Below are 16,780 nucleotides of genomic sequence, written 5' to 3'. Positions count from 1 at the left end.
TAATGGGGCTTATGAGAGAACTAATTCTGTACTAGAACAATATTTAGGTTGTTTCATCAACTACCAACAGGATGATTGGGTGGATTTGTTGCCTCATGCTGAGGTGGCTTACAATAATTCCGTGCACAGCAGCACTGGTTTTACCCCTTTTTGTATGCTGTTTGGCCAGGATTTTGTGCCCATTCCTGAGATTCCTCATGAGCAACCCCAAGTGTCATCGCTGTCCGAGTGGAGTGATCGCCTTCGGGACATTTGGCCTTTGGCTCTCCAAACTCTAGATGCTGCGCACCGCGCTCATAAGAAACAGGCTGATAAAAAACGGACTAAACCCTATGAATACAAAGTTGGTGATCAAGTTTATTTGTCCACTAGATTTCTTCAAAGTTGAAGAAATTGGGGCCCAAATACGTTTCCCATTGTCAAGATCATCAACCCTGTTTCTGTCTGGCTCCAGTTGCCTAAGCATCTCAACCGGGTTTACCCTGTTTTTCATGTTAACCTCCCGAAGCCTGTCTGCACTTCTTCTTTGAGACCACCTCTCCCTCCTCCACCCGCTCCGCTTTTGATTGGGGGTGAGCAACATTTCGAAGTCCGTGAAATTTTGGACTCTCGTAGACGGCAAAACTATGTCCAGTACCTGGTGGCTTGGAAGCATTTTCCCCCTTCTCACACTGAATGGGTTGATGGGTCCCATGTTTGAGCGCCTCATCTGCTCCGCAAGTTCTACTCTGCTTATCCTGACAAGCCCTGATTTTGGACAATCTCCTAATTTTCCTTTTCTTTTTTTCCCCCTTTCCTCCTTTAATGTATTGTTGTTTGTATGTTTGTTTGTATTATTTTCGTTTCTGCAGGTCTGACCGCCCTTTTCTGGAGGAGGGCCGGATGTCAGCTTCTGCTTTGTTGCTGCTTCGGCTGCCATTGAAACGGGGAGGGGGGGGCATGGTATTTGGGAGGGGAATCATGATGTGCTGGAGGAAGATTCTAGATGCTGACCTGACCATCTTACTGCGCATGTGGAGGAAGGGAGTTTCCTGCCAAGGTTAACTGTCCAGCATTCCATCCTGGTGATGACTTTTGAAGTTATCTCCCACCTGACAGTTGGGTGCATTATAATTGGACTATGGACTGGGGTGCCAAGGGGAGGGGATTGAATTATACATGATATTATTCGCTTTCGCACCTAATTAACCAGATTCAGCTTAGCTTTGCTACTGTTTGTTTATAATTAATAAAAGTACACTTAATTTCAAACAAATGGAGTTGAGTGGTTTCTTTCCTGATTACTGGAGGAGCTGTTTTAGATACCCTAACATCCCAATCCTTAAAATTGATCAATACAAAAAATTAAAATTTCACCTGATCAATACGGAGCATTAATTGTGAAGGACACAGACATGGACCAGCAGAAAAATGCTTAGGTGTTTATTCCCTCAGGGACTGATTGTCGTGCTTATAGGAAAGCTTCCTGCTCATTCTTCCTTCTGTCGAAGCGGCCATGTTTCATCTTTTCTACCTTGGTCTAGGAAACTGTCTTCTCCTGTTTCATCGAAGCTGAGTTCAAGGCATGTCTCAGAACTGTTACACCTAGTTCAGTGCTTCTTAAACTTTCTTCTCTCAGGATACTTTCCCACTTTTAAAAATGATGGAGGACCCCAAAAGAGCTTTTGTTTGTGTGGATTATATTCATTGATACCCTGTTTCCCCCCAAATAAGACCTCCCCAGATAATAAGCCCAAATAATCAGGCTTTTGAGCCCATGCGCTAAAATAAGCTCTCTCCGAAAATATTGCAACACAGCAGCAGCCATGAGGTGACCATGCTCACTGCCTCCTGCATCTCAAAAATAAGGCCAAGCGTTTATTTCGGGAGTCAAAAGAAAATAAGACTATTTGAGGGGAAATACAGCACTTATCATATTAAAATCGATACATTCACTATCACTAATGATTGCTTGATGGGATTTTAATATTACATTAATTTTCAACATAGGCTGGTAATTAATTTTGATTTCATGGACCTTTGAGAGGAGCTTGGGGTTCCCCCAGGGGTCTTAGGACTACACTTGAAGAAACACTGATCTAAACCATCCTTATAACAAGAACAGGTTGCAATGCCTCCATGGAACACGATACCATAGCATTTAACCATTCCTGTAAACCTGTCTTCCCTGCCTTCTGTCAAGACTTGATTTGATGAGTTAGGCAGCTCAGCCACCCCATCAACCTTTGGCTGGCTCCTTACCAAAGCCATATTTTACAATGAGGAAGAAAAAGAATAGGGGAGAAAGCTTGCCCCTATTCTTCGGAGGCAGGAATTAGTGCAATTTTTGGCACCGCACCAAATTCCCAGAGTAATTGAATCCTGTTTTCAGTGAAGACAGCCTTGCTTGTCCATGAGCATAAGCATAACCTAAATATGCCAACTGGCTTCATCCCCAAACAGCCAAATGTATACATAATTAGGTGTATATGACAAATAGCTGTTGATGGGACCCCTTTTTAAAAGCAAATGACCCACCTCTGACCCACCTAAAACTGTTGCTCCAGTTTTACCCTTCCCACTGCTTTCCTCAGCTTCCCCCACTGGCTTGTATAGAATGTCAAGAACTGTAGCCCCATTCTCTAGTCATGAATTTTAAAAAAACAAAAAAACAATACCATAGGCCTACTCACATAACACGCTTAACTGGGTTATAGGAGTAGGAAAAAAGGCTTCGTTTACTCTGCCAAGTAATCATAGACATTTAATTCCATTAAAGTAACTCTTTCCAGTCAGAGATACTGCATTGCCTGAATAATTGTTGAAATCCCTACAAAATAGGGCCTCTCTAGGCATTCTATATCTATGGCTTTTCTGGTTTTAACGGGCTCATGGTTGTACAGAGGCAAAGAATGAAGTGAAACAGAAAATGGCCACTGACATTGTTTTTCCCACTCGGGCAAAAGAATATTATTACTGTTGTTGTTTTTAATTGTTATTTTTTTAGAAAAAAAAGGAGGGAGGGAGACATATGCATGAGGACTGAAGAGATGAAAGCAGAGGTGGTATTCAGCAGGTTCTGACCAGCTCTGGAGAACCGGTAGCAGAAATTTTGAGTAGTTTGGAGAACCGGTAAATACCACTTCTGACTGGCCCCCGCCCCCATCTATTCTCTGCCTCCTGAGTCCTAGCTGATTGCCAGGAAATGGGGATTTTGCAGTAACCTTTCCCTGGAGTGGGGAGGGAGTGGAGATTTCACAGTATCCATCCCTGCCATGGCCACCAAGCCATGGAATGCTCACCATGCCACACCCACAGAACAGATAGTAAAAAATGTTGAATCCCACCACTGGATGAAAGGCAAAGTAGAGTTATTGTAGTGGTTGAGGTGGCATATAAATGGATAAATAAAAGCTAACCCATTCGTTCCAAGTTGTATACTGCTGGTATTCAGCAATGAATGTATGTGGAGGTGGAGGTGACTGCTGAATCATTTGTTTTGTGTAAATGCAATTAATACCCTCGAGGCATTAAGGAAAAGACCCTTTAAAGAGATGATGCAGAAAAGGGGGTCTTATTTTACTAGCTGCTCAGCTAAAATGGCTTCTTCCAGGCTGTTCTGCTTAGAGAGGTCCCTTTAGACTCCAGGGGGGAAAAAGCCTTGAGCCTAGTGAATGCTACAGAGGGTTCACTAAGCTTTCAGGCAACGAGAGAAGGTTATATATTGAACAGTAAAGTCTGTTAGGGTTCAATACATTAACTGCACAACCAAGTATTAATTTTGGTTGCTCATAAAAAAACTAAACAGCCCTGAACCAGGAAATCCCAAGATTGTTGGCTATAGGAGAATGAATATTGCTGAAGAAAGCAGTGGAAAACCAACTGCACATTGCTGGAAAACTACATTGACATATTAATTATATCACCAGGAATTGAGTTCAGTTTAAAGATTTTATCTTTAATTCAATATTGATTGATTCTGTGCCATGAAGTTAGAATCACCTCTTAGCAACCAGATAGATTTTCTCCAGGATTAATTCAATAACGAGAAGCATAAAAGATCGTATATGAATGACAAACATCTAGCTAATTATACTTGCAAGAAAAAACCCAAAGATATATAAAATTAAACCCTAATAGCAGATGGCTTCTAATGTAGAAACAAAAGAATTTGGCTTCACTTGGTAGAGTCATTGTTACAGCTGCTAAAGGGTAATTTATCTAACATGCAATCTCTGTGACTGAAAGATCCTTTAAAATAACTATTAGTCAAAATATCTATAATGAAAAATTCAACTTCATTTTGAAGTATGGGCAAATAGGGAGTAGAGGATTTTTTTTTTGTACCTACTTGATAGAAACATTAAAAGCAGCATATTGAACTGCCAACAGCCTGCTGATGTTTTAAATTTGCTATGTTAATGAAATGCTGACCTAATATTTATCATGGTCCCTGCACAGGGCAATCTAGAAACCTTTGTCTTGTTGAAGCTCTATATCCCAAATTTACTGTTTATTTATTTTCATCCTCCTAAGCTAACAAATTTGCAAATATAGAGATAAAGCTTAATATTTTAGCCTATATTTAGAATTCTTTCCAAGCCAAAAAGTCTGTTGGCTCCCATACAAATGCTGAGTTTGTTTTTCTTGTGTGACATGCAGGCCACCAAAAGAAGATCATGCTGGCTGTCAAGAGGTTGACAGATCTTTGTAAGAGTCAGAGCCAGGCTAAAGTCAACACTCTTGGGCGCAAGATCCCTGGTACCTTGGAAATAGTCACCATTGAGACCGTGGAGACTGGGGAGTGTCATTCTCCTCTCACCCCCAAAATGACCACTTTTCAGGACAGCGAGCTGAGCCACGAGCTCCAGACAGCCATGTCCAACAGCTGTCAAGGGACATTGACCATCAAGAGTACACAAGGCATTTCACGGAGCCAAGAGAGCATTGGTGCCCGATCTAGAGGATCAGGACATTCCCAGGAGAACATGCTGTCCCAAAGCACATCCTCTAGCCATTCGCAGGAGAGTTTGGATAGTGGCGAAGGGAGCAGCGGGAGCAGTGGAGGGCATTCTTTCACCCAGCTCCATCCTGTGGAGAATTCCGCCATTACCCAGGGTCGGCCCAACCCAGACCACTATGGGAAATTCATCCCATTGCTCAATGGACCAGATGGAGTCAATGGCTATTCCAGCAGTTGTGTGGGAAGTCCCTTAAGGGAGAGGAATCTGCCCGAGGGGATGGATCACTTTCATAGATCAAGTGCTTCACCAGAGCCATCAAGCCCCCTATCAGTCCCCTCCCCCTGCACATTGCCCCATGCTGCCAGCAAGGGAACAGCCCCGTATGTCTTCATGTATCCCCATGTATCACTGAAGGCCCAGTTGGCTCCTCCACCTTCTATGCCTGAGCAGGCCAAGCCAGCTACCCATTTGTCAGTCCAGAGGACCGCACTCCAATCAACTGCCCAGAAAGCTTTCTCCTATCTTCATTCCCACTGTGGCCCTACAGAGCCACCTCAGGTGCCCCCAAAGCCTAGGCCTGAGCAGCAAAATGGCAAGGGCTTTAAGCACAAGAAACGCTCACAAAGCTTGAACCGCTATGCACTGTCGGATGGGGAACCCGATGAGGAAGAACCAGCCAGTAGCTCAGTGGGTTCTTACGCTACCCTAACCAGGCGACCCGGGCGCAGTCAGGTTGCACGGACACAACCGCCTTCAGAAGCGAAAGTCTTGCGCAGTCAGTCTTTTGCTATCCGTGCCCGGAAGAAAGGCCCTCCTCCTCCTCCTCCTAAACGCCTCAGTTCGGTCTCCAGCCCTTTAGCAGTTGATGCAGAGTTTGAACAAGGCCAACAGACACAGAATGGATCCTCGCTCTCCAAGGACGATGGGGATAATACTAATGACAGAGCTTGCTTGGAGAAAAACACAGCTGCTAAGCTTGATAGGCCAATCTATGATGGGAGCCCAGCCCAGCCTCTTCAGTCTTCCCAGATCCCCAGTTGTGGTCAGGAAGGTACCAAGAAAGGTGGCCTACACAATTCAGTCCAAGGAGGCCTTGTTAACACCAATACCCTGAATGGTAGAAGCCAAGTCTTGGAAGGTAACACTCCCAGGAGACGAACATTCAGTGAATCAGCAGTTACCATGACGGAGGCTTTGCAGCATAACCTTGAAGATATCCGATCAGACACTGAGGAAGATGGTCCAGTTGAGAAGGATGACTCTGCCAAATCCCCTTGTTCTTCTCAAAACAGCTCTAGTGAGTGCATCCCTTTTGCAGAAGAAGGCAATCTAACCATCAAACAGCGACCAAAGCCTTTGGGGCAGATGAAAAACGATGCCCCAGCTCCAGACTCAGACTCTGCTCCTGCTCAGTCCAATGGAAAAGAGTCTCAAGAGGATTCAGCAAAAGAAGGCCCAATGTTGGAATTCAATCTCACAGAATCCGACACGGTCAAGAGGCGGCCCCGGTGCAAAGAGAGGGAACCTCTACAAAATGTACTGAAGGCATTTGGCATGACCACCGCCCCACAGTATGCCCAGGCCCAGGCGGTAAGCATCAGTGGGCCTTCGCTGCACATGATGGAAGCGCTCCCTACCACAGGCCCATTGGAGGATGACCACATGGCATTCCAAATAGTTGAGATAGAGAAAAGCATCCTGTCCCTGGAGAAGGGAATTAGCAAGCTTCCCGTCTCTTTGAAACCAGCCAGTCCAGGGACATCGCACAGCGAGCGGCATGGAGGATCAGCCCAGTTAAGAATACCAGCCTCTGTAACAGGTAGGTTGCGAGCTTTGACACTGGATTGGGAACGTGGGCAATAATTTCCAGAGCTACTGCCAAGATTACTACTAAAATGTTTAATATTAGAAGAAGAATAAAATAGAATAGAGATGGAAGGGATCTTGGAGTCTTCTAGTCCAACCCAAGCTATACCATTTCAGACAACTGGCTGTCCAGTCCCTTCTTAAAAACCTCCAGTGATGAAGCACCACAATTTCTGGAAGCCAGATATTCTACTGGTTAATTGTCCTGACTGTTAGGAAGTTTCTCCTTAATTCCAGGTTGCTTCTCTCTTTGATTAGTTTCCAGCCATTGTTTCTTGTCCTGCCCTCTGGTGCTTCAGATAATAATTTAACCCCCGAGGTGGTGCAGTGGTTAAATGCAGCACTGCAAGCTACTTCAGCTGACTGCAGTTCTTCAGTTCGGCTGTTCAAATCTCACCGGCTCAGGGTTGACTCAGCCTCCCATCCTTCCGAGGTGGGTAAAATGAGGACTCGGATTGTTGTTGGGGGCAATATGCTGACTCTGTAAACCGCTTAGAGAGGGCTGAAAGCCCTATGAAGCAGTATATAAGTCTAACTGCTATTGCTATTGCTATTCTTTGTGTCAGCCTCTCAAATATTGGAATATTGCTATCATGTCATCTCTAATTCTTATTTTCTCTAGAAACTAGCCAAGCTCAAATCCTGCAACCGTTGCTCTTAGGTTTTGGTCTCCGGGCCTTTGATCATCTTAAGTTGCTATTCTCTGGTGGGGAAATTATTTTTGGTAAACACTATTAACTTTACTTAATTTACATTTGATAAATTTAAATGTATATAACACTGGGGTGTGTTGCTGCCGGCGTTACTGCCAGTTCGGGGCGTGTGTGCTTTGTGCAGTTGCCTGTAAATAGGTCTGCGCATGCGCAGAACATTAAAAAATGCCAAAAAAAAAAAAAAAAACATGCCATGGCGACCAGGGAACTGGTTCGGAGGCGTGGCCAGCCTGGGTCGCTGTCGGTTCGGCAACCACCAAGCTGGTATTTTCAGGACCCAAAACCATCTATCAGCAAGTCTTGCCAACATACCACTATCAGTTCGCCAAAACCAGTAGCAACCCACCTCTGATATAACATTAACTGTAGTTTTTGTCCTGGTCTGGCCCACTTCTTTATAGAAGCTACACCTGGTCTAGAGAGGGTGACCCTTCAATTTGAAAAAGGGATTTGGCTTAGTGAACTATGGGGACTCAGCTACTCTTTGCTCTCTCTATGAGAATGTGGTCACCTGTCATTGCTGCACCTTATTGCCCGAACTCCAAGGGACACTCTGCAGACTCTTCTGCATTAGATAGGACACTATGCACTAGCTTTTTTCTCTCTATTTCAGACATGACAGCCATGCCAACATCCATTGCTTCCACCAAGCTGGTATTTTCAGGACCCAAAACCATCTATCAGCAAGTCTTGCCAAACTCCCACCACCCAGGTCCCTCCAGAGCAGCCCATGAGATGGCGTCAGAAGCATCCAGTCCCTATCCCATAAAACCGGGTCTCAGCAATAAGCCTGCTTTCAATTTTGGGGTGCCCCACCCACCAAGGCCTTCAAGCTTGTGTCCTGGTGTAATACAGACTCAGCAGCGCCTGGAACAAACTAGTTCATCTTTGGCATCCACCCTGGAGGCTGCCAAAAAGGAGATCATTGCAGAGGAAGCAGAGAGGTGAGTAGAAGGCTTTGAACGAAACATCTTCGAATGGTACTGGAGTAGGTAGGATGCAGGATACAGATGCTCCATTTGTTACAAAGAGCACTTAGGAGCAGACATCATGTTCTGATTCATTAGGACCATATGTGTGCATATTTTTTTCCAAGTTCAGCTGTAGATTTGTATGAAATTGCACGCACATTTTGTCTGTAATAGCTCTCCCATTTCTCCTAAGCTACGGTGCATCCGCCAAATTTATCTTCCCCAACTGCAACCACGTAGCAACGTAAAAGGGCCACTGGTTCTTCTCAATAGAAACAAGCTATCTTCAAAATCACACGTTTTTGCACCCTGTTGGAATTGTGATACCACCACCACCACCACCACCCTGTCTATTCTTGCTCAGACTTCAAAGCAAACAAAACCTATTCAATAGTTGGGCATATATGGGTGGAAGATAATCTCTTATACCAAGCCTGGAAGTTGTTGCCAAAAATTCAGCTGGTTATGTTCCTCTTTTCCAGCCTCTGTTATTGACGGATAGCATTAATCTATATTAACAGAATTTCCAAGTCATCTTTAGGCCAGTCTTATTGTAAAGTATATTGCCATAGTCATCTTCGGTATTTAAAAGCATAGATCAGCATGATAGAGCTAGAAAAAGTATAGTCCTGCTTATATAAAAGACACAGCTAATAAATAACCTTTTATTAATGATAAATCTTTATTATCTATTTCCAGAGAAAGCAGAGTTTTGGAGACAATTTCTGTATCTGTTTTAAAAGGAGGAAACATAGCTTCTATTACAGGAAGAACTACCACTCTGGAACAGTGGGATAACCAACCAGCATTTTCTTTACTTTGTCAAGATTTAGTTTTTTAGCCATATCTAACCACCAAGACTACCCATGATTTGAAAAGATAAAGAAAACTGTTTGTGTGAGAGTGTGTGTGAGAGAGAGGGGAAAAGGGAGAGGGAGGGAGATGCAACTTGCCTTACCTCCCAATACCTAAGGAGGTGGAGCCAAACTTGTTACTGATGTAAATGCTGAAAAGTACCCATTACTTTTATTGCTTCTTGTGGTTTAATTGTTTTTGTAATTTTTCATTCTCCCCCCCCCCCTAAACTGTCTTCTGAGCTATCTGGGGGAAATGGAAAGCTGCAAATATAAATTACTCATGAGCTTTGTACTTCAAAATAAAAATTGCCATTTTGAATTTTTCATGTGGACATATTTTATAATATATTCAAAGATGTGCCTTAAGGCAAACATCCAACATATTCAGCCCTGCATCTTTTTTCCTATTTTCTTCTTTCAGACAAACACATGTTGCAACTATGTGTTGGGGTACATATTATCCAAAACCTGTGCATGATAACTGGACAAGATACAAAATCCTAGGAATAAAACTCCAAACCCACTAAATTAAATAATAATTGGCATCTTCTTTTAAGATCAGATTCATCTCTAGTCTCTCTCTGTCTCACTCACTCTCTGATGGAAGAGTTGGTCTAGGTGTTGTTAATCTGAAAAATGTACAGAAATTTAACAGCAGTATCTTAAAGACTGAAACGGCTATACAATATAATCTGTCACGAGAATGAAAGCCGTCCATTTTGGGAAGACATTCCCATAACAAAGATAAGCAATTGTATCAAGCATGTGAATGAAATGATTTTCAGTTCCCACAAAAGGGGGAGATCCAGCTGACTTGTTAATTTTTGCTCAAACCCTGCATTCATTTGGTATTTCTCTTCTTCTTCTGCAGCTGTTATGGGACAACACACTCAGCCAAGAACATTCTTGAAGACATCAGCAACATGTTCAACGACCTAGCTGAGCAACTGGATGCCATGTTGGACTGAGCACCAGCTTCTTGGCTTGCATTATTATAGGTTTACGCTTTTAACCTGATACATATAACAGACGGACAACCTCTGAGATGTGTCTCACAAGTACTTCTAGTTTCTTCTCCCTGCCTGCACTTTAGCATCTTGCTTCCTCATCATGTTTTGCTGGATAGAGGCTCCCAGATCTTCACTTCCAGCTGGAAACCGCCCCAAACAGCTACATATGCTCTGGTGCTTCCTAGTGCTTTGACCACAAGCAAGCACTCCAATGCAGATTGACTTGGTTTCTACCTATACACCAGAACAAATGTGCTGCTTTATGAACTAATGGTGCACACCACACTGCAGTTACAAAGCGGCAGAAATATCTCTACTCAGGCTAATTGTGGAATAAGATGATCAGTGTCACTGTGAGCTTCTCCTCAAAAGGTCTCCTCCTGCCACACAGGCCTACATTTCTTCTCAAGACGAACTCATTCTTTGTTCCTGAGTTTTGTCATTTCAATAGTAGAAGCATTGTGTCAATTTTTTTTCAGATATAGTGGTCCACTGGTTGGTTGTTGGCAGCTTGCAGAACAAGGCAAAATCCCTGAGGCCTTTTCAGCATATCAATACAGAAAATACTATGTAACCAGTGGGCTTAAATCTCCTTCCTGTTCAAAAAGTACATGCCATAGCTTGTGGTTCATAAAAAAATTGCACACATCATTTCAAAGCAAAGTTTTGGGGAAAATGGGAAGCTACTTGACCTCTCCCAAATCCTTTGGACTTATGCAATGCATGGGATTGGAAGACCAGAGAGCAGAGAAGAGACTTTTTCAGTAGACTCTGTGAGAGCAATACCGGCTAGTTTAGCAAATCCCCTAATGCAGGGGCACCAGACCACAGCATGTCAGCAACCGATTTTGTGCAAACAAGCAAAGCCCCTTCAGTGGGATGCAGGCAGTATACAAAACTATGCCACCTCAGATCCATGGAAAAACCTTTCTCCATGGAACCAGTCCCAAAGGTTGGGGGGCGCTGCCCTAGTGATAATGACTATAAAAATATGCTAACATGCCAACTGAGTTTCTGTTGTAGCCATATGAGGTGACATTTTTTTTTAACTTACAGTGTTTTCCCCTGCAAGGAGCAAAACACTTTTGACAGCTAATTAGAGCTGTTGCCTTTTTAGGGAAACGAAAAATGGCAGCATTTGGGCTCCAAACGTTTGCAAAACTGCCCCTTAGTCCTTTCTCACTCACCCTCCCAGCTCAAAGAGTGCCTACCACAGGGGTCCCCAAACTTGGCAACTCCACAAGTCTTAAAAGTTGTCAAGTGTGAAGACCTCTGGCCTACAAGCTTATTATTAAACCCACAAATAAGAATCTAGAAGAGCCAAGCTACAGCTATGTTACCCTATTGCACTTCAGAAAAAAATGATCTCTGAAGTGAGAAAAAGGGAGAAGTTGCACACAAATTGTTTATAAGCTACAAATAGGCTTATAGCCAAGATTTTTTTAAAATTATGCCTGAAACTATGACAGTGCCCTTCCCTTTTGAAGGTTCTTGCTGTCTTAAAGGGTTTACCAGGAGGGTAAATTCTCCTTTCATGGCAAGAGGAAGCCCTCTGCTGATGGAACCAAGAAAGCACAATTCTTTTTTTCCCCAGCCATGAATCAGGCAATGCAAGTGCTGGTTTCTTAGAAATAAAGTGGGGAAGGAAAGTAGCAAATAGGGCTGTCAGGACAAAGGAGCCTTTTAGCAGCTCTTTGCCATAGGTCTAGTTTCTCTTCGTGTTTGACTCTTTTTATCCAGTGTCAAGTGGATTAGTCAGCCTTTGGTTGATGACTAGGGCTGTAAGAATAATAGCTGCAACCGGTGGCACTTATCAAAAAGAGTCCCTATAAAACTTTTTTTTCTAAATAGATTATACATTTCACACTTTACTGACTGGCTAGAACTCATATTTGCTCCCCACTGTTGATAAAACTGTAAAAAAAATTAAAGATATGTATATATTTTTTAAAAGTGGGTTTGTTATATATTTACTAATCAAAGATCTGTTGTATTTTATGATCTGGGTGGAACCACATTACTGTCTGAGCCACTAGGAGGCAGTAAAATGCTATTCTTTCTCCTTATCGCTGAGAGAATCCAATCTGTTTGGTTTTTATTTGCTCTTTCAAAAAATGCTTATTTTTTAAAGAACTAATAGTTTATTTTAAATATATTGTATGCTGTGTAAATTATGTATGGATGCAGCCGAGTCTAACCAGCCTTGGAGTAGAAAATGATAGGGAAATTACTTCATGAGAACACCTGACAGTTTTGAAGTTTAAATCTTGTTAAATGTTAATCATGGCTTATTGTTTTCCATTAACACACCTTACAATTTGATGGTATTAAATAGTGGAAATAATTTTCCCTTTTGATGGTCTTGCCTGGCTAGTTGGGTCTCCTTTTTGCTTTCAGATGAATTGAATATATTATATTATTAGCTTTAGCAGATAGAGCTTAAGGGACTTTACAAGTTGTCTTTGGAGACCATAAAACCACGAGTGCTGACTTTACAATTCGTGTACCGTGTAAGTATACAAATTCTCAGGTCTCAGTGTGTAAAACATTTTAAAAGGAGCTGCCAAAGAGAAGAAATAGGTCCTTCTTATTTTGCACGTTAACAGAATAAGAGACTTGGAAGTACATTGGAGGTCTTCTAGTCCAATCATCTGCTCAAGCAAGAGACCTTTTTCAAACAACTGACTGCCCAGTCTCTTCTTAAAAGCCTCTAGTTTGAGCACCTACAACTTCTGAAGGCAAGCTGTTCCACTGATTAATTGCTCTCACTGTAAGGAAATTTCTTAGTTCTAGATTGCTTATCTCCTTGGTTAGTTTCCAACCACAGCTTCATGTCTTGTTTTCTGGTGCTTTGGTAAATAGGTTGACCACCCCCCCTTCTTTGTGGCAGCCCCTCAGATAACACTGCTCTCATGTCACCCGTTGCCCTTTTCACTGGACAAACCCAACTCCTGCAACCGTTCTTCATGTGTTTTAGCCTTCATCCTCCTAACCATCTTCGTTGCTCTTCTCTGCATCCTTTCCAGAGTCTCTGTATCTTTTATATAATATGGTGACCAAAACTGGATGCAGTATTCTAAGTGTGGTCTTACTAAGGCTTTATCATTTTAAAGAAATTCCTGCACCTTTCTATATGTGGTGAAAGGCTGGCCCACTACATCAGACCTCATAGTCCACCGCTAATAAAGGCACTGTTCTATTAGCCACTTTGTGAGGCCTTTTGACTCCAAATCTCATTTAATAATGTTATTTTGATTTAAAAGGTTGGTGGTGGGAAGAGGAGAACAACAACTCTAGCCAGTTGTCACTTAACCACATCACAAATAAGTCAATCCCTCCAAAAAATCAACCTTACAAAGGTCTCTGGTTGAAAATATGTTCCCTGAAATTCAATGGAACTTATTCTTAGGTTAGCGTGTATTCTGTAGCAATCACTAAGCCTCAGGTTCATGTCTTACTTTACCTGGGGACTAATTAAGAGGCATTAATTTCTTTCAATTTCTTCCTCTGCAATATACTTTGCACATACTCTGAGTTATATTAAGGAACATACTTGAAGAGGCTATTAAAACTGCCTCATAAAACTGCTTTCTCCACAATATAAAATCTTTGTATTTTCCCACTCTTGAGAGCAAGAGCTCTTCAGCTATATATGTTGTCCATCTCCAGAACTGTGCTCTGGAGTGGTGTGGTCTACCATGAAGTCTATCCAGTTTGTTCTCCAAAGAAGGCAATTGGGGGGGGGGGCATTGCTGTATCAAAGACAATCATTTATTGCCATTCATATCAGGTGATCTTGGTTTCTTTATACAATTTACAAGTTTTAATACAAATCTATTTTTACATCCATCCCAAAAATCTTAAATATAAAATGTACACTATTTAAAAACAAACTGTTAAGTGAAATTCATTCCTAAGGCGATGCCTCATACTTTTCTGAAGCCCTGTCTGATTAAAGGCAGCAAGTTCTTCAGGAGACTGCCATGAAAAAGGCTTTTCAGTCATGGTTTAATTCTTATTGAGTATCACTAAGGAGAGACGAGAGTAGGAAAGGAGGGGGGTCATTTTCAGCTTTCAGAGAGAGAGAAATAATTATAGGAAGCACCCTCTCTAGGAGACTTGGTTTTCATCCACTGTTATATATTAAAATGGCTGTCTTGGGTTTTTAAAAACCTGTAAGAGAATCCTTATTCCTTCAGCAAAGGAATCCCTCCCTTTCTCCACATCCTGACATTTTAACCTGGGATTGAGCAGGTTTCTCAACCTCAAAAAGGATTCGGATCCTGGACAACATCATAGCTTGTTAATAAAAGGATTGTGTAAATCAGAATACATATTCCAAACCTCAATATTCTTAGAAATCTAGATAATAATAAATTGAGAAAATGACAGGCTTTATGTGGAGAGCAGTAAAGTTGAACAACAGGAAATGTCTAAGCAGTACACTATTTAGAAATGTAGTAATAAGTTACTGATCATTTTCCCAGACCAAATCAATTAGAGGTCACAAATCAGTAAACTCTGCTTGTTGTATGTGGAGGACCATAGATCAAGTTTCTAAAAAAATCTTCCCGCTAGAAAACCTCTTTTTTTTTTTTCAGAAAAGTGTCCCAATACTGTCAGGCATCAATCTGTGATTATTACCTGGCAAAGCTGAATATCATTTTGCCCACTATGGAAAGATAATGTCCCCTCAGAGATTAGATTAGAGATTAATTGGGATTAGTCGCAATCAATCAGTAATTTTAAATACAGCAGTGAGAAATGAATTGAGATTGTCTCACCGATATCTATGGCAGTTGGGTATGTTACATTGCAGCTCAAAAATCTGACCAAAACAATGTTTAATTTAAGCATCTCCCACCGTTTCGCCTGTATGTTATGTCTGGGAGAGTCTTAATATGGAACATATAATATAGCCTGAAGAAGTGAAAAGTGATAGCAGAACATAGTTGCACTTACTTCTGCTTAGAGATAATTACTCTTCATAGCTAAACTGGCCTCTAAGAAAAGAGATAGGTGTAGGGGTATGCAGGTTCCCACCAGAAAAATCTCCCTTCTGGGGAACAGACTTTGGAATGAGGTATTTTGTGTTTGTAAGTTCACTAACTTGAGCTTCTGCTCAAATATGCTTTGAAGTATAGGCAAGGACAACATTCAACTAAAGGTGTCTCTCTGTTGGGCCTGACAAGTGACCAGCCAAGCCCATGGACTTGAGGCAGGAAGAGATACGGCCAGCGTCGCCTGCCTTCAACTTATTCAAAACAGCCAGAGACAGTTGCCTGCAAATGTGCTCTCACAGAAGGAAGTACAAACTCCTGCCACAGCTCTGGTTCAGGCAACTTTGTGGGACACTTTGACTTCCATGTTTACAGGATCCCATGGATTCTTGTGGCTTCCCAGTCCTTGAGTGTGCGTATGTGAGAGACATTACCACACATAACCCAATCTAGCCAACTAGTATGGAGCGTTAAGAAAATATGGCACCTGACCGAGCTGAGAAACCTACAAACTAACTTTCCCCAACAATGCTCTCACCATATAGATGAAAGGCCTGGCTTGCTAGTTAGGGATAACAGACGTCACATCCCAGGGGAGTTTAATTTGAGGCTTCTTGGGGCCTTCCCTGTAGGGCCTAGCAGGACTGGAAAGCCAGACACACTTGAACAGAAGCAACCAACAGGAGGGAAGTCACCAAGTGACAAATTAAAGATTCAAATCATGGAGCCTGAAAAAGGTATCATGGACAATTTCCTGCTCTTAGATCCAGGCCAAACCAAGGGATTCCAAGAAGCATCACTGGAGGAGGTCGTGAAATAAATAATGGCAAGGACAGCTGTCTGTGTGTCATTGTCCCAATGTCAACCCTTCGCCTGGACCCCTGCTGACCTCTCAGTCATAGAGGGATTCCTGTGTGGGGCTGTTGCTCTCCCTCTCTGCTAAGTGACAAGGCTGGGCACAAAAGGGGCATGCAGCCCTCTAGGGCACATCCAACCTGAGGGGATTAAAAAGGAGAATTCATGCCCAGCTTAGTTTCAAACTGCAGCTTCTGTCTCTTCTGGTAACGCACCCGAACCCTACAAAGAGGAAAAAAATGAACAAATGAAGAAAAGAAAACAGGAAGTAGTGTTGTTCCTACAATTTAAGCTACCCTAAACTTTGCTCAAATATTTTTTTAATACATATACAATACAAACATTCACATGATTTTCTGCAGCTGTTTTTAAGCTCTTTGGAAAGTTAGAAATTTCTCAAGTTAACATAGGCTTTTCGGCAAACGCAGCTTCCCCTTGGTAAATCTGTGATACAAGTACTGATCTACCACATTAGCTACCACACAGGCTTCTTTGGAAAGTTCAGTAAAGGAAGTCAGCAGTGAAACACAGCAACCTAGCCCATTAGTAAAACAAAACAAAAACA

At 42.3% G+C, this 16,780-nt stretch overlaps 2 protein-coding genes across 8 annotated transcripts in view; one reads left to right on the top strand and one right to left on the bottom strand.

Annotated features, from left to right (window-relative positions):
* CASKIN2 (CASK interacting protein 2) overlaps positions 1-12,726 on the top strand; it is a 189,698-nt gene extending 176,972 nt beyond the window's left edge. For all 5 annotated transcript variants that reach the window (XM_032209426.1, XM_032209429.1, XM_032209428.1 and 2 more), the window contains 3 exons: positions 4,642-6,762; positions 8,136-8,466; positions 10,222-12,726. In XM_032209426.1, coding sequence (XP_032065317.1) covers positions 4,642-6,762; positions 8,136-8,466; positions 10,222-10,318 — 2,549 coding nt within the window. In that variant the 3' untranslated portion in view covers positions 10,319-12,726. The remainder of the gene's footprint in view (positions 1-4,641; positions 6,763-8,135; positions 8,467-10,221) is intronic.
* A 1,387-nt stretch (positions 12,727-14,113) lies between these two features.
* Positions 14,114-16,780, bottom strand: part of TMEM94 (transmembrane protein 94) — a 117,726-nt gene continuing 115,059 nt past the window's right edge. For all 3 annotated transcript variants that reach the window (XM_032209430.1, XM_032209434.1, XM_032209431.1), the window contains one exon: positions 14,114-16,437. In XM_032209430.1, coding sequence (XP_032065321.1) covers positions 16,365-16,437 — 73 coding nt within the window. In that variant the 3' untranslated portion in view covers positions 14,114-16,364. The remainder of the gene's footprint in view (positions 16,438-16,780) is intronic.

This window comes from Thamnophis elegans, chromosome 2 (genome assembly GCF_009769535.1).
Source record: "Thamnophis elegans isolate rThaEle1 chromosome 2, rThaEle1.pri, whole genome shotgun sequence".
NCBI classification, from domain to species: domain Eukaryota; kingdom Metazoa; phylum Chordata; class Lepidosauria; order Squamata; family Colubridae; genus Thamnophis; species Thamnophis elegans.
The sequence above is the reverse complement of the archived record's forward strand: the minus strand, read 5'-3'. Positions and strand labels throughout refer to the sequence as shown.